The 21,125-nt window shown below is 43.2% G+C and overlaps 1 protein-coding gene across 1 annotated transcript in view; it reads right to left on the reverse strand.

Annotated features, from left to right (window-relative positions):
• Window positions 1–728: 728 nt before the first annotated feature.
• The window catches only part of KATNAL2 (katanin catalytic subunit A1 like 2), a 30,201-nt gene continuing 9,804 nt past the window's right edge, over window positions 729–21,125 (reverse strand). Inside the window, exons 9-14 of the mRNA XM_054397719.1 lie at window positions 19,449–19,567; window positions 17,255–17,346; window positions 14,799–14,909; window positions 4,267–4,429; window positions 1,164–1,266; window positions 729–868 (exon numbers count right to left, since the gene is read on the reverse strand). Of these exons, the coding sequence (XP_054253694.1) occupies window positions 729–868; window positions 1,164–1,266; window positions 4,267–4,429; window positions 14,799–14,909; window positions 17,255–17,346; window positions 19,449–19,567 (728 nt within the window). The remainder of the gene's footprint in view (window positions 869–1,163; window positions 1,267–4,266; window positions 4,430–14,798; window positions 14,910–17,254; window positions 17,347–19,448; window positions 19,568–21,125) is intronic.

Below are 21,125 nucleotides of genomic sequence, written 5' to 3' on the forward strand. Positions count from 1 at the left end.
ACTGGGTTGTTTCTCCTGGAGAAAAGGGGCCTCAGAGGATAGCTGCTTGCTCTGCAACTACCTGAAAGGAAGGTTGGAGCCAGGTGAGTGTTGGTCTCTTCTCCCAGATAACAAGTACAAAAGGAAATGTCCTCAAGTTGCACAAAGGGAAGTTTATGTTCAATACTATGAAAAATTTCTTCCCCTAAAGGGTTGTCAAGCCCTGGAACAGGCTGTCCAGGGAAGTGGAGTCACTGTCCCTGGAGGTATTTAAAAGCAGTGCTGGTTAACATTTGAACTCAATGATTATTCTGTTCTGTTCTGTGATTCTCTGTAAGCAGAATTCTGTGAAGACATTGCCCATGTGAGTGACATTAGAATGAAAAAGAAACTATTAATGCTTTAGAGCTCCCAAGGCATGCTGGAAAGCCTGTGAGACCACAGTGCTCAGAAAAGTAGCTACACATCACCCCGTACAAAGAAGTACTGGGAGAACTGCAAAGAGGGTAACTGATGCAATCACCCATATCAAGCTCCAGTCCTACCCCATACCTGTAAACAGCTGGCACGAATAGAGACTGACAAGCAAGCAATCCCCAAGTCTTTATACATAAAATTAAGGCTGGAGTCTTCGTTACATAGCAACTGTCACTACATTTATTTCCAGGAAGCAAAAGTCTTCAAAGTTGTCAATCTTTGTTGTTTTTTTCTTTTTTTCTTCTTTTCACACTGACTTAATTCAAACTTTTTCAAACTGACTCAAATTCTCTCTGCCAAGCTGTGTACTTCTGGCACAGGTTCTTTGCTGATGGCTTGGTGTGGGCGATTGCATCCAGGAAATCCGCTGTTGTGATCGTGTCTAATCGGATGGTGGGTAAGTTACTGTTGCCTAAAGAGAAGAGAATTGATTAGATACTATTGTTACCAGAACATTGCTGTTCCTGCCTAGTGCAACGCTACTAGCAGAGTCTCTGTGCACAGAGCACAGATACTGACAGCTTTAAAGAAAAGCCAGATTTTGAAGAATGTGAGCATAGGTGGATGTTCTTGAAATGAAAGTTTAAAACTTGGGTAAGCAGATAACAGAGCTCCACCTGCTGGGGTTAACACTACATTTTCTAGAGTCGGAAAGTTCAGCAACTCAGCATTTGCCAGCACGGATTCTCTGCTCAGAGCTGTGGTACCTGGCTGATGATTTTCCAGAGCATCGAAAATTTTCCGCACTGGTCTCATGGCTGCTTCCTTGCACACGAGTTTTATGTCGGAGCCGGAGTACCCATCTGTCTCCTGTGACACGGTCAGAATGACACAGGACAGCTTACAGGCTTACAAATCAGACAGGCATATATATTGATACTAAATTTATGCAATGTCTATTCTTGTAAAGTCTGTGCCGCTCTCTGGATGTGTTACAAGGCCAGGCTGGACAGGGCTCTAAGCAATTTTGTTTAGTGGAAGGTGTCTCTGCCCATGGCAGGGGGTTTAGAACCAGACAATCTGTAAGGTTCCTTCCCACCCAAACCATTCTGTGATTCTATGACATACATTGATATGTTTATATATGTATATATTTTGATGTGTGCCCTCCCCTCTATGTGACATTGTTCTTATTTTGAAGCTCACAGTACCTTGTGGGAGCAAGGAAAATACTGGCCATTTTCTTTCTAAAGGACAATTTCCCATAGGTCTGTTCCCAGTTTCCCTTTTAACAAAATAACTGTGTTTCCTTGTTAACATTTATGACAAAAACTGAGCAGTATTGTCTCAGTGAACAACCACAAAAAGGGGCGAACTGGGTAAGCTCTAAGATACTGGCAGATAATTTAGAATGTGATAAAGGGCTAAATGAAGAAAGCCTGGGTCTCTCCTGAATCTCTTTTTGGTCTAAATGCACTTCTGCAGTAGTGGAGCTGTGACAAACCTTCCCAACACAATTAACTGTTCATTACCCTGTGGAACTGGAAGTGCTCCCAGCTTGGTGAGAAGAGTGGTAAAATATATTGTTGCTGGAAGTCTCCCTGTATTTAAGGCTGAAAAGTTGGCCCAACAGAGAGGATCATAATACACCATTTTGCTAGCAGGGATGAGTGAAACCAGTGATTTCTATAGACAGGTACATGCCTGTGAAATGCAAAGGCCCAGGTCTTGCTGTTCTCCCTTTGGTTTCAGTCTAACTGAGCTGAGGTCTTTCCCTCAGCTCTGTATGTCACAGTGGCTGGATACAGAATTGCTGTCCTAACCCTCCGCTGATCTCTGCTGCCATGAAATAATCTTAGAATCACAGAATGCACTGGGTTGGAAAGGACCTTTAGAGGTTATCTAGCCCAGTCTCCCTGCAGTGAGCAAGAACATCATCAACCAGATTCAGAGCCCCATCCAACGTGGCCTGAAATGTTTCCAGGGATGCGGCAATTACCACCTCCTTGGTCAAATTGTGCCAGTGTTTCACCACCTTCAGTGTAAAAAAAAATCTTCCTTCTGTCTAGTCTGAATCTCCCTTCTTTTAGTTTGAAACCATCACCCCTTGTCCTGTCACTACAGGCCCTGTTAAAAACATTGCCCTCATCTTTCTTACAGGCCCCCTTTAATTACTGAAAGGTTACAATACAAGCTTTCTGGAGCCTTCAGTTCTCCAGGGTGAACAACCCCAACTCTCTCAGCCTGCCCTCACAGCACAGGTGTTTGAGGCCTCTGATCATTGTTGTGGCTGCCTCTGCACTCACTCCAACAGGTCTATGTCTTTCCTGTGATGAGAACTCAAGAGCTGGACACAGCACTGCAAGTGGGGTCTCAGCAGAGCAGAGTGGCAGAATCTGCTCCCTTGACCTGGCCATGCTGCTTTTCACAGAATCACAGAAATATTCAGGTTGGAAAAGACCCTCAGGATCACCAAGTCCAACCAATAACCCTACTCTACAAAGTTCACCCCTAAACCATACTCCCAAGCACCACAACCAAACAACCTTTAAACACAGCCAGGGCTGGTGACTCAACCACCTCCTTGGGCAGCACATTCTAATGCCTGACCACTCTTTCTGTGAAAAAAATTGCCTATTGTCCAGTTTAAACCTACCCTGTCACAGCTTGAAGCCTTTTCTTCTTGTTCTATCACTTACTGTCTGTGAGACCAGCATTAGCCACTCTACAATGTCCTTTCAGGTAGTTGTAAATAGCAATGAGGTCTCCCCTCAGCCTCCTCTTTCCCAAACCAAACAGCCCCAGCTCCCACAGTCACTCTCCGTAAGATTTATTCTCCAGGCCCTTCCCCAGCTTCATTGCCCTCCTCTGCACTCACTCCAGCACCTCCACATCTCTCCTGTATCGAGATGCCCAACACTGGAGACACAATGCTCGAGGTGTGGCCTCACCAGAGCTGAGAACCAGGGGACAATCACCTCCCTACTCCTGCTGGACACAGCATTTCTGATACAGCCAGGATGCCATTGGCTTTCTTGGCCACCTGAGCACACTGCTTGCTCATACTCAGTTGCTTGTTGATTAGAACCCCCAGGTCCCTTTCTGCCAGACAGCTTTCCAGCCATACTTCCCCAAGCCTGTAGCATTGCTTGGGGCTGTTGTGACCCAAGTGCAGGACCTGACATTTGGCCTTGTTGAAGCTCATCCCATTAATGTTCACCATTGATCCAATCTACCCAAGTAGAGCCTCCCTACCCTCATGCAGATCAACACTCATACCTAACTTGGTGTCATCTGCAAACTTAACTGATGACACACTCTATGTCTTCATCAAGGTCATCAATAAAGATATTAAACAGTAGTCCCAACACTGAGCCCTGAGGAACACCACTTGAGACCGGCTGCCAGTGGGATTTAACTCCATTGACCACCATTCTTTGGTCCCTTTCACCCAGCCAGGGCTTTATCCAGCAGAGTGTGTGCTCATCCAAGCCATGAGCAGCCAGTTTGTCCACAAGAATTCTGTGGGGAATGGTGTCAAAGGCTTTTTGAAAGTCTAGGCAGACAATATCCACAGCCTTTCCCTCATCCAATACTCAGGTCATCCTGTCACAGAAGGAGATGATGCTGCAGCCTAGGATGTGGTTGGCCTTCTGGGCTGTGAGTGCACATTGCCAGCTCAAGTCCAGCTTTCCAGCCACCAGTACCCCCAAGTCCTTCTCTGCAGTGCTGCTCTCTTCATCCTCTAGCCTGTACTGATACTGGGGAATTACCCTGCTGTTGGTGATTTATGTCACTCATGCTTATGGTTCCCATCCAGAAGATCTTAGGTATCAAGTGGGCATTGTTCCTGCTGCAGTGCTGTCTCACCTCGCCCAGCAAGCTGTAGTCCAGATCTGTTCTCAGCTCCACTCCTCCGCTGCTGCTCAGAGGGGGTAGCCAGTGCTGGATCATCACCTGACGTGCTTCTTTACTTGGGAGGTCAACCAAAATCCTCTTCTCCAACCGCCGCAGCATAGCAGAGTCTAACTCCCTGAAAGTAAAAGAGGAAGGAAATTGTCTCAATGTGCATCACTGCTGAGACATGGCTTTGACAGCAAGCTCCTTACTGCAGAGACTGACACCAGTCCTTTGAGCCCCACCAGTAACTGTGCCAACCCAGTTTTGAAAAAAAAAAAAAAGGAACGGGAGAAAGAAAAGGGTTAGTTATCCAGTGTACTCCTTTTCAGTATGTTAGTGATACACTGGGTTGTGACAAGGAGGCTTAAAGAAAAAACAAGTTGTACTTGTCTTCACTGCCTCTGGTACTCATTTGCAGCATCTCTCATCAGTAACAACCTCTCCCTTTCTCCCTTTGCTATCAAGGCAACACTACAAATTCTGTCTGGGGTGCTCTCAGGACTAATTAATTGCTACTTTGTAAGGGATGCTTAGTAAGTATAAAATGCAGACTGAAGGTCCTGATTGCAAGGGTCATGTCTGTGGCTGTTCCTCCAGTACAGATGATAAATAATACAGGCACAAAGGAGAATATCATTACGAAAAGGATCATTATGAAAGGACAGGCTGGATAAATGTGTCAGTGGGCCAAAAATCAGGATGCTGTCAACACTTCTAAAAGTATTTTGCCATTAGGAAAGAAAAATAAAAAAGATGAAGACAAAGGATGAAATACAAAAGATTGTGACTGCTCTTAATTTTGACTTGCTTATGATGCACAAAGGAAGCTTAAAAGAGAAAAATTCATGTTTCTTTCTGTTCTTTTCCCAATGCATTTCATCACCACCTAGAAACAATCCATCCTGCCAGTGCCACAGATTCTGTCAGGTGCCAGGAGTCCCGGTATGCCCAGCATGCCTCCTCCTCTCAGGCACATCCACACAGTTTGTTTTCGTCTAGGTTTTTTTCCCACGTGGTTTTCAGTTGTTTGCATCTAACAGGAACACAACAAAACAACTGAATAGAAATTCCTACTCCTTCCCTTGTCACTGTGTAACAGGAATGGTCTACAAGTACCCCAGCCATCCACACAATTTTCAAGAAGAAACAGCTGCTGCAAGTATTTACTCATAAGTCTCCAGCGCCTCAAAGAAGCTGCTCTGAGCGATTATCCTTCCAAGTACTTCCAAGTAGCAGTCTTTCTCTACTGGCCCCATTCAGTCACAGACATGTTACATCCGCTTAAAATATAATTCAGTCCTGATACCTGCTGAGAAATTCACTTCAATGTATCTTGTACAGACAGAAAAACAGAAGTTCCAAGTGCTATTTCCACTTTTGCTGGCTGAGCAGAAGGTGCCAGCTGTTAGAGGACTGCACCTGCAATTATTTCTTCTATTAAACCCTTCTTAGAGGTTGCGAGAGCCATTTTAGTCCCCATTCTCCTTCCAAATGTATTTTTCAACTCATCTTCAAAATTTTTCTGCTTTTCTGGAAATAATTATTCTCTGGCCAACCTCTTGGCTGCTATTTACCCATATTACAGGGCAGAAGTTCTTGGGGTTTCAGATAATGCAGGCAAAGGACAACCACAGCCAGAATCTCTGAGAATACCCTAAAATGCTCTAAATGATGACATTTTGCGTCGCTCCTTTGCTTCAGAGCATTCCTGGGGTGTCTCCCAAGATCACAGTTTCATGACCTCCCTAGCCATGCTCTGTAAGTCTGCGGATGCACAGAAGTTGCTCTAATTACCCATAAAGGTTACAGTGACCCTACTTGCTGGCTGAAGAGGAAGATATTTTTGTTAAGTGTTCAGGTTATTTGCTAAATTGTTTTAGTGATCGAATGCAAAGTTAAGAGAAGTTAATCAGAATAGAACAATAAGCATGGAGCCAAGCAAAATACTCTCTCAACAACCAGTGAAAGTATTAAGAAATGCTCACGAAAAGATACATGAAGCTGTACAGGATCTATAAAAGTGAGTGACTTTCTGGAGCAACTCCAGGTTGACATCAGGAGGCATATTTTCATTTCCAGGAGGCAGAAGGGTAACAAATGAATTTTAGGCAGAAATTAAGAGACCTCAACAGCTCCAGAGGTGAACCCAGAAACAGCAACAAGGGCTGACTGGTCCATAATTAATCCCTGCCTCGTGTAATCATCAGCACAGCACGCTGGAGGAAAAAGCACCAAGAATGAGCAAGCTTCTTATCCTCCCCACCTCCCATTGTCCTGTGGAGACAACCTGGGCACAGTCCCCCCAAGCTGAGGGCATTTCCTCACTTTACATCTTCTGCTCACCACTGAGGTCTTCCCTATACTGTCCTTCGCTCCTCTTCCTCACCCTCCTCCACTGTACACACCATGCACTGCAGAGAGTGAAGGCATGGGTTCATTGCAGGGTAATGTCAGATTTGACTGAGGTTTCACAGCCCACCTCTCCTTAAAATAATTTTGGCCACACACTCATGATTCTGACAGGACTCAGTTTGGACAGAAGAGGTGATACGATCAGCCTGTGTCAAATCCTCACTCACCCTGAGAGTGGGAAGGGAGAAGAAGGCACCAGTGCAATGCAAGTCAAATTAAATGCACTATTACATTAGGAAACATTCAGTACATGGTTAAAGATCACTTTATTGCTTCACTAGCAAGGCCTTTTATTTAGTTATGTTGAATCATTTCAACAAGTAATTTGTCAGTAGAAGTGCCTTGCTGATGAGCAGCAAGGAGTGAGGCTGGGCAGCAATCAGTGGCTGAAGAGGAAGATCGATAGCTGCAGTGCAGCTTAGGACAGCATAAAGAGCTTTGCTTAGGCTTCTTTTCATTCATTTAAAAGCAGCTTGTACTAATTTTTTTCATCAATAAATATCCAAGTTAAACAAATCTCTTGAAATCCAGCTTAATACAAAATGTTTGCAAGAACACAGGGCTGTGCTGAGAAGCCACAACCCCAGACTGCAGCACAAGGTATTTTGAGACTTTGTATGAAAGATCCCTATGCAGCTGAAGTCTTGAGTCTTACAGTAGGACCGAATGCCACCTAACGTTCCTAAAAATGAGCTGTAAACCATACAGCTGAGATCTTATATGGGGTTCAAGCCCCACTGACCTCTCTGGCAGGAAATACTCCCAAAGTCCTTGAACCTGTGAGCCTCAATGACAATGTAAGACGCTCACAGCTTTCATGAGCTTTCCAACTCCCTAAAACACCTTTCTAAGCAGGCACTCAGCCATATCTTAGAGCATATTTTCTGCAGTAGATACATTTCTGGCAGAGAACCTAGTCATTACACTCATAGGTTGGATTTGATGTGCCAGAGGGGTGGGATGTCATCCGGAGGGACCTGGACAAGTTTGAGAAGTGGGCCTGTGTGAACCTCTTGAAATTCAACACGGCCAAGTGCAAGGTCCTGCACATGGGTCAGGGCAATCCCTAGTATCAATACAGGCTGGAGGATGAAGGGAGCTGTCCTGTGGAGAAGAACTTGGAAGTGTTGGTGAATGGAAAGCTGGACATGAGCTAGCAGTGTGCATTCACAACCCAGAAGGCCAGTTGCATCCTGGGCTGCATCAAAAGCAGCATGGCCAGCAGGTCAAGGCAGGGGATTCTGCCACTCTGCTCTGCTGTGATTGAGGCTCCACCTCCAGTGCTGCATCCAGCTCTTGAGTTTTCAGCACAGGAAAGACACGGACCTATTGGAGCAGGTCCAGAAGAGGCCACAACAAAGATCCCAGGGATGGAACACCTGTGCTATGAGGACAGACTGAGAGAATTGGGGTTGTCAGTCTGGAGAACAGAAGGTTCCAGGGAGCCTCTATTGTGGCCTTTCAGCACTTAAAGAGGGCCTGTAAGAAAGATGAGGGCAATGTTTTTAACAGGGCCTGTAGTGACAGGACAAGGGGTGGTGGTTTTAAACTAAAAGAAGGGAGATTCAGACTAGACAAAAGGAAGATGTTTTTTTTTACCCTGAAGGTGGTAAAACACTGCCACAATTTGACCAAAAGGTGGTAGATGCCCCAGTGCCAGGCAACATTCCAGGTCAGGATGGATGGGGCTACGAGCAACATGATCTAGTTGACAGTGTTCCTGGTCACTGCAGAGGAAGTTGTCCTAGATGACTTTTAAAGGTCCCTTCCAAACCTAAATGTTCTGTGATTCTATGATTTGCTTAAGAGTGGGTGAATTCCAGCCTGCCCCTGTGCAAAGTTGGGAAAGTTCAAAAGGAAATTCTAACCTCTCAGGTACAAAACTTCCAAAAGTGAGAGCTGGCTTCTTCCAATAGCTCAGCTGCTACTCTTGTACAAATTTGCCAGCTTTACGTGTGAGCAGTTCTTCCAAAGCAGAAATCTTGTCACTTTGGATGTACCCTAAAAAGCTGTGTCATTTTTGACGTCTCAGAGAAGATACTTTGCAAAAATTAGCACTTCAGAGTTAAAAAATTATCTGAAATCAAATGTGTAAAACATCAAGAGTGTATTCTGTAAATTTTGGCATGAATTTCCAGAAAGAGTTTATTGGTTGCTTATTAACAAGATACGTGCCAGAGATGTCAGCCTCAGGCTTACATTAATCATCTCCAAGATCCCTAGCTCTGACACCAGCCACATGGTGACCTTCAGAGCAGTTGCTATGCCTGAATTCTTTCTCAGTGGGTTTCAAATACACAATTTTTCCTTTCAAACCAGTGTGCAAGGGTAGAAAGATGGATCCTCTAAAGACAGGTGGTGCTTTTCAGTGCTGTCATGCTGCAGCATTACATGTGAAGCTGAGCTGCTCACAGGGTAATTTAAGAGATCACAAAAAGGTTCAATGCACAGCTCACTGTCTCCTTCCAACAAGGCAATGATGCTACAATAACATAAGCATTAATAGTGTATAACGAACCATAAAGAGACAAATGGATTATTAATTCTCTCTCAAGCTTACTATACACACACAGTAGTTATTTATTTTTCATCATTTTCCTATACAACTGGAACATGTAGATACTTCCTTTCATGTTGATACTGTAGTGCAAAATGGGGTGGATATTGTACTGATTTAAATTCATGGGCTTGCCCAAGGCATAAACCCCTCAAACCAATACACGGAACTTGCTATTACGGCTACAGAAGCCACTCATGCTTTTGGGCCATGATAGGAATCAGCCTAACTTGTAGACAGACCTCATCTCTAAATAAATTTTAGGTACCCACACAGACCTGAAAAACCCTGGGTAGAGCCACAGAGAGAGATAGATGAGAACCCTGAATATGTTGCCACTTTGGCACTTGAATTTCAGTAGGTGAGGTGTCTGCCTGTTGGCTTTCAGAAGCATCCTTCCTTAACTGTATGGGAAACATAAGGTTTTGCATTAGGAAAAAAAAATGTAGAGGGAGAGACAGGCTTGTAGAAGGAGGTGGACTGGATCTCTTCCTATGATGGACAGAAACTCCAGCCTTTATCAGAAAACTCTGTAGTTCTCAAGTGAGTTCTCAGGTATTTAGTACATCTAATTCTAATGAGGGATACTGAAGGTGTCACACTGCCTGTTTTTATGCAGCAGCTCTGCCTCTATGCCAGACTTGGAAGACCACTCCCCTTAGGACTTCTTACATTCAGAAGAGAGAAATAGTTTGAATTACTCTCATGATACCTGGATTAGGTCACTGCTTTGATTTACAGAATCACAGAATGGCTGAGGTTGGAAAGCATCTCTTGGAGATTGCTTAGTTCAGCCCCTGCTCAAATCAGGATCAGTAAAAGCAGGTTGCTCAGGGCCACATCCAGACACAATTTAAACATTTTCAAGGACAGAGACTCCACAACTTCCCTGAGCAACCTGTGTCAGTGTTTGATCATCCACACCTGTGATTTTCACAGAATCGGGGAATGTTAGGGGCTGGAAGGGACCTCGAAAGATCATCCAGTCCAACCTCCCTGCCAGAGCAGGATCACCTAGAGCAGATCACACAGGAATACAACCAGGCAGGTTTTGAATATCTCCAGAGAGGGAGACTCCACAACCCCCTGGGCAGCCTGTTCCAGTGTTCCATCACCCTTACAGTGAAAAAAATTCTTCCTCCTGTTTCCATGGAACTTCCTATGCCTCAACTTCCACCCATTGCCTCTTGTTCTGTCATTGGGCATTGCTGAGAAGAGCCTGGCTCCATCCTATGGGCACTCACCCTTTACGTATTTACTGACATGAATGAGGTCACCTCTCAGTCTCTTCTTCTCCAAGCTGAAGAGCCCCAGCTCCCTCAGTCTGTCCTCATAAGGAAGATGTTCCACTGCCTTAATCATTTTCCTGGCTCTGTGCTGGAGTCTGTCAAGCAGTTCCCTGTCCTTCTTGAACTGAGGAGCCCAGAACTGGACACAATATTCCAGATGTGGGCTCACCAGGGCAGAGTAGAGAGGGAGGAGAACGTCTCTCCACCTACTGACCACATTCCTTCTAATAAAACCCAGGATATTATTGGCCTTCTTGGCCACAAGAACACATTGCTGGCTCATGGTCAACCTTCCATCCACTAGGACCCCCAGGTCCTTTTCCCCTTCACTGTTCTCCAGCAAGTCTGTCCCCAACCTATACTGGAACATGAGGTTGCTCTTCCCCAGGTGCAAGACTCTACACTTGCCCTTGTTGAACTTCATTAAATTTCTCCCTGCCCAGCTCTCCAGCCTGTCCAAGTCTGGCTGAATGGCAGCACAGCCCTCCGGTGTGTCAGCCACTCCACCCAGTTTGGTGTCATCAGCAAATTCACTGACAGTGCACTCTGTTCCTTCATCCAGGTCATTGATGAATATATGGAACAGCACTGGTCCCAGTACTGACTTCTGAGGGACTCTACTAGATACAGGCCTCCAGCTAGACTCTGTCCCATTGACCACAACTCTCTGACTTCTTTCCTTCAACCAGTTCTCAATCCACCTCCCTACCTGATCATCCAGACCACACTGCCTCAGCTTAGCTGCAAGGATGCTGTGGGAGACAGTGTCAAATGCCTTACTGAAATCAAGGTAAACCACATCCACTGCTCTACCATCATCTCTCCACCTGGTTATGTCCTCATAAAAGGCCTCATATTAGGTTGGTCAGGCATGATTTCCCTTTGGTAAAACCATTTTATGAGATTGCTGTGGACTTATTCTTCCAGTCTGTTGAGGTGCTTTTGAATGACAGCACAATTCTCTGTTCTATCAACTAGTCCTCCCAGTTTTCTATCATCTTGCAGACTTGCTAGAGGGTTCACACTGTCCCATCATCCAAGTTATCAATTAAGAGGTTAAACAACACTGACCTCTATGGGTTTCTCAACTGCTGTATCAGTTGGCATCACAATCATTTAGGTTATACAAGACCTTTAAGTTTATCAAGTCCAACCATTAACCCAACGCTGTGAAGTCCAACGCTAAACCATGTTCCCAAACACCACATCTACATGTCTTTTAAATACCATCAGGAATGGTAGCCTGTTTCAGGGCCTGACAACCCTTTCTGTGAAGAGTTAATATCCAACCTAAACATCTCCTGGTGCAAGCTGAAGACATTTTCTCTCCATTGTTTTGCTGCTGACTGTCTCATAAGAGAGGAAAATTGCCCTCTGCATTAGGTGTCAAAATTATGTGATGTGAACATTGCCCACAAAGTCCATGAGACAGTGGTCTGGGGTAAAACCCTCTGTTGTTCATTGTGCCAGAAATACTGCATGGCAGAGCTGTTGACAGAGCCACAGAGACTTGAGGATATCCATTCTCCTGCATCTCTACTCCCAAGTAACTGGCAATAGGACAAGAGGGAAGGCCTCAAGTTGTGCCAGGAGGAAGCTTAGATTGAAGATTAGGAAAAATTTCTTTACAAAAAGATTGTCAAGCCCTGGAACAGGCTGCCCTCAGAAGCGGTGGAATCATATCATGGGTTGAGTTGAATCTGCTGCTATTGATGTCAGGCCAACTTCAAAATGAACGTCCTGACTGGAGCGAAGTATCATGGGACTTGAAGTTCAGATTGTAGCATGAGAGGCTTCCTGTTCCAGCTGCAGCTTTCAGTTTCCAGGTTTGGCTGTGTGGGTCTCTTCTGCTTGGGTTGGCACAGGATGGGGTGGGGGCGGGGAGTTAGCTTCCTAGCTTAGGGTTTGGTTCGCTGGCTTCTGCTGCTGCCTTCTGCATTTTGCTTCAATAGGGTAAGGTAATTGTGCTTTGTAATATCTCATTTATATAAAACTCTTTACTTCAACTCTTTATCTCAACCTGGAGGGTTTTTGTGTGTTACTTTCCCTCGCTTCTGTGTTGTAGGCAAAGAGGCTGTGTTAAACCAGCACCATCCCTGGAGGTGTTTAAAAGATGTGTAGATGTGGTGCAGAGGGACGTGGTTTAGTGGTAGATCTGGCAGTGTTGGGTTAACAGTTAGGTCTTTTCTAACCTAAATGCTTCTTTGACTATGAGTCAGGCTTCTCAGCACCATTATGTTTTGAAATGGGCCAGGCTTTACAGGCCACATGGGACTGGTTCAAAATACTACCTTTGGGCCTCAATTCTGAGGCACTTATGTCACTTCTGTTGTTTAATTCTCTCAACTGTGTTCCCATGGCCTTTCAGCTAGGCCTGCCAAAAAGGGGAACAGCTGAGAGGAATACAGCATTACCACAAACTGTGAGAAGAACACTAGGAGGGGTGTCATAACTGAGCAGTGTGTTTGTATGTTGTACAAAACAGAACATGCACTAGACATTCAGGCATTTTAAAAGGACTCCAAAGCAAGCACCTGTGGATAAACACACTATCATTCAAACTTGGACACTCCATACACCCAGCAACAGCCTGCTGATCGCAGCACACAGACTTGTCCAACACATCTCCCTGTGGCAACATCATGAGAATCAGCCAAAAATCACTAATCATGAAGAGCAGTCAAGGTGGGAAGGGTGCGGTTTTGTGGGTGCAGAGCCCTCCCTTGCTCCCAGCCAGTTTTGGATGCCCTGTGCTGTGGCTGTCACACTGCAGAGTCAGGCAAGCATCACATCAAGGAACAACATGCCATTCAATCAGATTTCAGCTGTTGCCACTTGACATGCTGCTGAGCTGCTCACACAAGATCATTTGTGTGAACACCTTCTGCTGGCCTCCACCCAACATTTCCCAGACTGTTTTTAAGTTCTCTGGTCTCCTTTTCAGACTCCTAGTTTGATCACCTCTACATGAGAGGTGAATAGATCCACTTAGGTCTGCATACTTTTTGAAACATGGCTATCAAGAAAGACCTCAGTGCTGTGATGATCAGCAGACTGCAAGCACTCTAGACAATGTCAGTCTGCCCCCAGCAGACTCGGTGTTATTTCCCTCCTTCATGTGTACTTCAGGGAAAGGAAGAAAAAATCCTTCTTACACCAAACTCATCTGTTTTGCACACATGTGCCTCCAAGACTGTGCATCACCAAACAGGTGATTTTCACAGTTTGTTTTCCTGAGGTTTGCCTCTCTGCTTTCAAGGCATAGATTTCTCAGCAAGGAAAGATGTTCATCTATTGAAGATTTCACGGATTGAACCTGGAAAATGTCAGGGCAGGCAGAAATTCACAAACTGGTTCCAGATCTATGAAAACTAACTTCAGAAACAAGCCCACCATGAACGTGCTTTGATTCAGCTATACAGCTGTTGGCTTCTGCTCTGGAAAATGATTAGTGAGCTACAAATCAGACTGCTAAAAAGAGCTGTGCTTAACCAACAGCAATTGTTTCCCCTGTGCAATACTCGTAACCATTTGGTAATGTTTTGTATCAACAGAAAATGCATACTACAGTAGTTCAGATGAATGACCAAGCCAGATCAACATGCTATCTCTGACAGTGGCCATGAGAGATGTTATTCAAGAAGAACACAAGCTGGCCATTTTTTGCTGTGTATTGGACTCCTCTAGCATCCACAGTTGCTAAACTACAAATGTTACCTCTCTACCTCTTCTTCTTCCTAATAGATATCCAGCCCTTTTTGAGAATCAACATGATGAAGTGTCCTAGTTCCAGTCTTGAGCAGTTTGTTATTCTGTTCTAAATTATGCCAAAGACACTGAAGAATTTTGTCCCTCAACTTTTTAAAAGTCATTATCTGATACCAATAAACCCAGCATTCCTATTTACGGAGTATCCTTCTAAGCACTACATGTTTTAAGCACCTTACAATTCCAGGCTGAAACCCTTCTTAGCTTAAACATAGTAAATAACTTGCCTGTAAAGTCAAATACTCCATTTTAAATATTAGCAGCTGGCAGTGCCAGCATATGTTAACTTTATTATGGATTATTCTCATGTGGCACAAATAGCAAGAATCGTAGAGTTTAAAAGTAAAAGCTCCAATTTAATCTTTAAATGCTTTAACCAAATATCAAGGCTTTTCTGAAAAAGTCTAAACAAAATCTTTATCTGTGCTTAGAAGCTCATGCAAATGTATTCAAAATGTACTCTCTGGATCTCTTACCATGGCAGATTGGAAGCTGCTAAAACAAATACAAGATCATCAGATCGGGCCAAGCCATCCATCTGCACCAGTAATTCTGTTTTCATCCGCCGACTTCCTTCATGTTCACCACTACCAAGATTCAGAGAAATATTATTTGCTCAGTGCATTAAAGTAATCATCTTTATTTATACAGTGTCATTCACAGCAACTGAGCCCTTGTCACAGTTTTGCCCCAGTTCAAAGCATGATTAAACTCCATTAGCTAACATCTAAGCATTAAAATCAAGCTTTCTAATGATTACTTAAATGGACTCTTTTCAGTGCATTAATGTGTGGAGAATTCACTACTGCTGAATCCATGGAAAACAATTTTTTTTTCTTCTTCATATTAATCTCCAAACAATGTTGATGTTTACTGAAGAATGGCCAAGGCTTTGACTGATCTACGTAGGAAATTTTTTTGTAATGTAATAGTTGCCATTAAATAATTAACACATGTACCTATTAAGGGCAACTACTGTCATTTTCCTGTGAGTAAGTTTTAGGTGGCCACAAGAAGATACACCTACTGGATTAAATATTTTGCAAAATGTTCTATCAAAAGCAAAGAGTAAATTGTGCCAAATTGAAATTAATGTAAAAATGGGGCAGAGCCCACATTGAAAAGATCCATCCTCAGAAAGAGAAAGGGGACTTAAGCAAAGTGCTAAGAATTCTGACTTGAATCCAGCTATCAATTCTGCAGGAAATCCACTTGAACTGTTAGTCCTGGATGTGGTGTTCTTGGAAACCCCTGGATCAAATCCAGAGAAAACACTGGGGCCTTAAATGGTAAGAGCTACAATTCAGGTTTCATGGCTTATTTATGCAACGGCATCCACACATTGATGCTATGGCAATATTTAATAATGATTTGTTAAAAAAAAAAAAGGCTACATAATCTTAGCTAAAAATCCTACAGAATCCAGTGATGTTACTGAGAGCTTTTAAAAACATATATGTGAAGGCAAAGTTTGTCACAATATTAATAGCTACAAAACTGACAATTATTACAAGTTGTTTCTTTACAACATGGCATATTCTCTTTATACATCTTTGTGAACATGTAATTTACAGTACAGCAAATCCACTGTAATGGACTCCTAATGTTTATAATAATATTTTTATATTTCTTCAGCTTCTTTCTCATCCCTAACTGATTAAATCTCTTTTTACCTATAAACTGTCTATGGCATAGATGACAATAATAACATCCTCCCATTCCTGCATCTGGAATTCCTGGTAATGCCATGAAAACTCGTTCCATTAATGAAAACACCCTTCTACTGTGTATACACTCAGTTTTGTCCTGCTACACCTAAACCTGACCAAAGTGTTACAAAACCAGCTGCTTCTTATTCACCTCTAACAAACCATCTGTTTTCAATCCCTCACTGCCTTTATTTCCACTTTAAATCCCTTAAGTACTGCACCAATGGTTATACGCTCCTGCACCTTCCTCCTTCTCACAGTCTTGCTAACACGGAATAGTTTTGGTTGGAAAAGATCTTTAAGGCTGAGCCCAACTGTAAACCAAACACTGCCAAGTCCACTACTAAACAGCATCCCTCTGCACCTTATCTGCATGTCTTTTCAACACCTCCAGAGATGGCAATTGCATGACTTTCCTAGAGAGTCTGTTCCAGGGCTTGACATTCTTTTGGTGAAGAAATTTTTCCTAATGTCCAAGCTAAACCTTCCATGGGCCAACTCAAGGCCATTTCCTTTTGACATATCATTTGTTACTTGGGAGAAGACACTACAACCTCCTTTCAGGCAGGTGCAGAGAGCAATAAGGTCTCCCCTCAGTCTCCTTTTCTCCAAGCTGAATAACCCCAGTTCCCTCAGTGCTCCTCACAGGACTTAAGTTCTAGACCCTTCACTAGCTTTATTGCTCTTCTTTGGACATGCTCCAGCATCTCAGTGTCTCTGTTGTAGTGAGGGGCCTATCACTGAACACAGTATTCAAGAATCCACACAACCTGTCTTTCACACTTGCTTTTCTACTGATCTCATCTGCTGTGAATAAAACAACCACTACATCTGACTCTAAATCCACAGTGTGTGCAACACTTCCATGAAGTGGTACTTTGGAGCTGACAGATATCCTGATGACAACACACTGAGAGGCTCCTAAAATTGAGAATGGAATAAAAGAAACACTGCTTAATAAAAAGTCAAGAAAGTTACCCTTCAGTAATTATAATGCAAATAAAATGTAAAAGCCAAGTCTTTCAGGGGCTTAATCATGCTCCCTGCTGAAGTTTATAGAGTAGCCTCAGGCTTTAGTTTAGCTAAGATTTGATTCTAACAGGCATACTCTATATAATGAAAAATTGGTCAGCACCTGAACACACACACACACAATTGAAAAGTAGCAGTAAAAAGGGGATAAACATTCTCCTAAAGCCATAGGAGATGGTTTCATCAGTTACCCAGAAACTGTGCCTCTTTGACTCATAACTGACTCCAGCTCATCCAAGAAAATTGTGGAAGGAGCATGGTACCGGGCAAGCTCAAATAACACCTGTTTAGAGACAAGAGTAAACAGGAAAGAAAAGATAAACTAATACAAAAAGACATTAAGGGTCATTGGCACCGAAGATAAAGAACAGCATCCACATTCCAAACTTCTAGCACAAAAAGGGCTATTTGCTGGGAAAAGGCCCTGGGTAGGCTGAGGGTCCCCAAATCCCTTCAAATTCTGAAAGGTTTGTAAAGGAGATATAAAGAACACAGCCTCATAATCCTGTCTTTATATGTAAACCTTTCTGGCTAAATCCTATCACAGTACCCTGTGAATAATAGGATAGAAGAAAATGATCCATCAGAGGATTCTGGGAACTCCTAAACTGTTATCAGAGATTAAATATCTGTCTTTTGTTGTTGCTCCATTTGTAGTGTTGTTGTTTTTTTTTTTTTTAATAAGGATTTGAGAAAAAAAAATGTCAGCTGAGCCATATTGAAAGAAAATGGTTTGATTCTCCTGAGTAGAGCAGTTCTTTTGTTTTTTCCAGTGGACACAAACTGCTTGAATAATCAAAATTTAAAAAATGGAATATTAAGCTGACGCAAAAAAAGCTAAGTCTGCCTTTTGAAATTTCATCTGGTTTTTTTTCTTTCTGTAAACACAGAGAAACTTTCATTAGCAGTAAATGTAAGAACATATTGTTGGTTCTTCTTTGGTGAAGAGTTCTTTGAGATTTGTAGAATATCACTAACTATATATCAATCCAGTACTTTTTAACATAAGGACTTAAAAAAATATTTTGTACACTTAAAAAAAATGTATACACTATGGATATAAAGGACAGTTTAACTTATTTGCTCAAATAGACCATTACCAGTCCACAATTTTACCACACATCTGAAACATAAAATCACACCAATACAGGTGGGAACTGAAGAAAATTGGGTGACTGGACATGCCTCCAAATAATCACAAAACCCACATATATTTCACACAACGTCAGAAAACTCCTGTACCAGCATCATGTAATTTTAGGATATAAATTTACAGAATATGTTTCTTAGAACTGTCCTTACTCACAATCTTATTTTGTTTTTTGATCCATTCAAAAACTCAACTAAAGATAAAATACTATAAATTCAGTATCATTGCAATTACTGCAGCATGTTTGCAAAACCCTTTTGGGCGGTGGTGTCAGAAATCAGACTGTCCTATCTGTACTCCTGCTGGAAAGGAAACTTCTGGGGAGCTAGTGAGACACATGTCAGAGAGGATCGGTAACAAAGGAGGTAAATGTCAAAAAAAATAGTGCCATTTTAAAGGACAAAGGACACATGAAGAATAATTATGTCGCAGACATTGCCTACATATCAAGAGACATAACAGTGCTTGCAATGGCATATGCCAAGTGCAGTCTGCTAAGATTGTTAATTTTCAAGAGCTCTGCAGTCTAAGAGGTGACCATAAAGGAAGACTAACGTCTATAGATTTCTTATACTGAAATGGTGGACATTATGGAGATATCAGGATGGGCATTTTAGGGCAAAGATGCTACACCTGCATCTCTGAATTTATTTGCACCACAGTTGAGCCATGCATGCTACTTGCTAGTTTTTATGCAAAAACACATTTACCTATTTACTATCAAACTACCTCTCTTAAAACAACATTACATCCATGATTGATGAGGGAATTCTTTGCCTATTCTGTGCCCTGAAGACTAAGAATAATTGGGAGTCTGGGGATTTAAATAGCATTTTGTAGGGAGCTGAGAAGCAAACCTTTGCGGAATGGCAGTGAAGTGTGTTGACCAGGTCACTAAACAAGCACTACTTTAGTCAGCAAATCGGTTTGCCTGTCTCTTATTTAGTGAGTCAAAAATCTTTTCTGCCTTCAGGACATCTGCTTCTTCTTACATTACAGAGCTAAGATACCACAGCAATAATTCACTGAGAGTCTTCTGCAGATATGATGTTATTCTCAATTTGAGAACAAGATATGGAAATCATCACAAGTTTTTTCCAAGACAGATTATCTTTCCAAGGAAAGATTATGAGTATCAGGTGAATACTCACTTTCTAGTTCTGTGTTAAACTCCAGTTCTTTTGGTGAGACCATGATGTGTGTTAAAGGGTAATGAATGAGATAATTATTCTTACCCGGACAAGTTTTTCTGAATCACCCCTCCATTTGCTAACAATGGTGGATGCTGAAATGTTGAAAAAGGTGGTATTGCATTCTGTGGCAACAGCCTTAGCAAGCAAAGTTTTTCCAGTACCTATAAACAACAGCATTGAAGAAATTCACCCTCTGCAGAAATGTAATGCAAATACTCACATAATTCCCCTCATCCTACTACCAGTTAGATAAACCCAGTAAAACAGAAAAACTCATGGAAACATACAATGGTTTGGGTTGACAGGGACCTTTGAAGTCATCTACTTCAACTAGAATGAAATGACCAGGGACATCTTCAACTAAGCAGGTAGCTTAGAGCTCCATCCAGTCTGATCTGGACTGTTGCCAGGGATGAGGCATTTATCACCTCTCTGGGCAACCTGTGCCAGTATTTCATTCTAAAAAACGTTTGCCTTACATTCAGTCTGAAGCTCCCCTTTTTTAGTTTAAAACAATCATCCCTTCTCCTGTTGCAACAGATCTGCAATAAGTCTGTCCCCATCTTTCTTATAGAAGTGCTCAAAGGCCAGAACAAGGTGTCCATGGGGCCTTCGCTTCTGCAGGCTGAACAATCCCAACTCTCTCAGCCTGTCCTCACAACAGAGATGCTCCAGCCCTCTGATAGCTTTGTGGCCCTCCCAGGATTGTCTGGAGAATCTCAGGTAATATGGCATTCCTCAGATCTGAAATTCTACCTGCTGAAACGATTAGATGGCTTCTGTGGCGAGTCCAACTAAACATTCACATGAACAAATGGACTTTACTGCAGTGACAGCCTTTGTGACCTGACTCAAGTGGTACTTGTGCCCTCTGTCCCCTCCCAGCCACACTCATGGTGGTAGTGCTTCTGCCAAAGTGGAGCAGAAGCAACAGTGAAGCTGTGCTGACATGGAAAACACCCAGCTAGGATAGCAGAGGGCAAAGCATACACCCCATTTCCAAAACCAACCCCCAAATGTCAACTTGGAGGCCTGGTAAATGAGGGGGATTGCAAACTGGCTCCACAAGAGAGTTCAGAGGGTCGTCATCAGTGGCACAGAGTCAACTTGGAGACCTGTGGCAAGTGGTGTCCCCCAGGGATCGGTACTGGGTCCAGTTTTGTTCCATATCTTTATCAACAACCTGGATGAGAGCATTGAGAGTACCCTGAGCAAGTTCGCTGATGATAGAAAACTGGGGGGGTTGGCTGACAGCTGACAGGCTGTGCAGCCATCCAACGTGACCTGGACAGGCTGGAGAGCTGGGTGCAGGCAAACCTCCTGAAGTTTAATAAGGACAAGTGCAAGGTCCTACAGCTGGGGAGAAATAACAACAGGCACCAGGACAGGTTAGGGGCTGCCCTGATGGAAAGCAGCTCCACAGAGAAAGACCTTGGAGTGCTGCTGGACAGCAAGTTCTCCATGGAACAACAATGCACTCTTGTGGCCAAGAGAGCCAATGGGACCCTGGGATGTATCAAGAAAGGTGTCCAGCAGGTCTAGAGAAGTTCTTCTACCTCTCTATTCTGCCCTGCTGAGACCACTGCTGGAATACTGTGTCCAGTTTTGGGCTCCTGTGTTCAAGAGAGGCAGAGACCTGCTGGAGAGAATCCAACAGAGAGCCACGAGGATGATGAGGGGACTTGAGCATCTCCCCTATGAAGAGAGACTGAGATCCCT

This window comes from Indicator indicator, chromosome Z (assembly GCF_027791375.1).
Source record: "Indicator indicator isolate 239-I01 chromosome Z, UM_Iind_1.1, whole genome shotgun sequence".
Lineage (NCBI taxonomy): Eukaryota > Metazoa > Chordata > Aves > Piciformes > Indicatoridae > Indicator > Indicator indicator.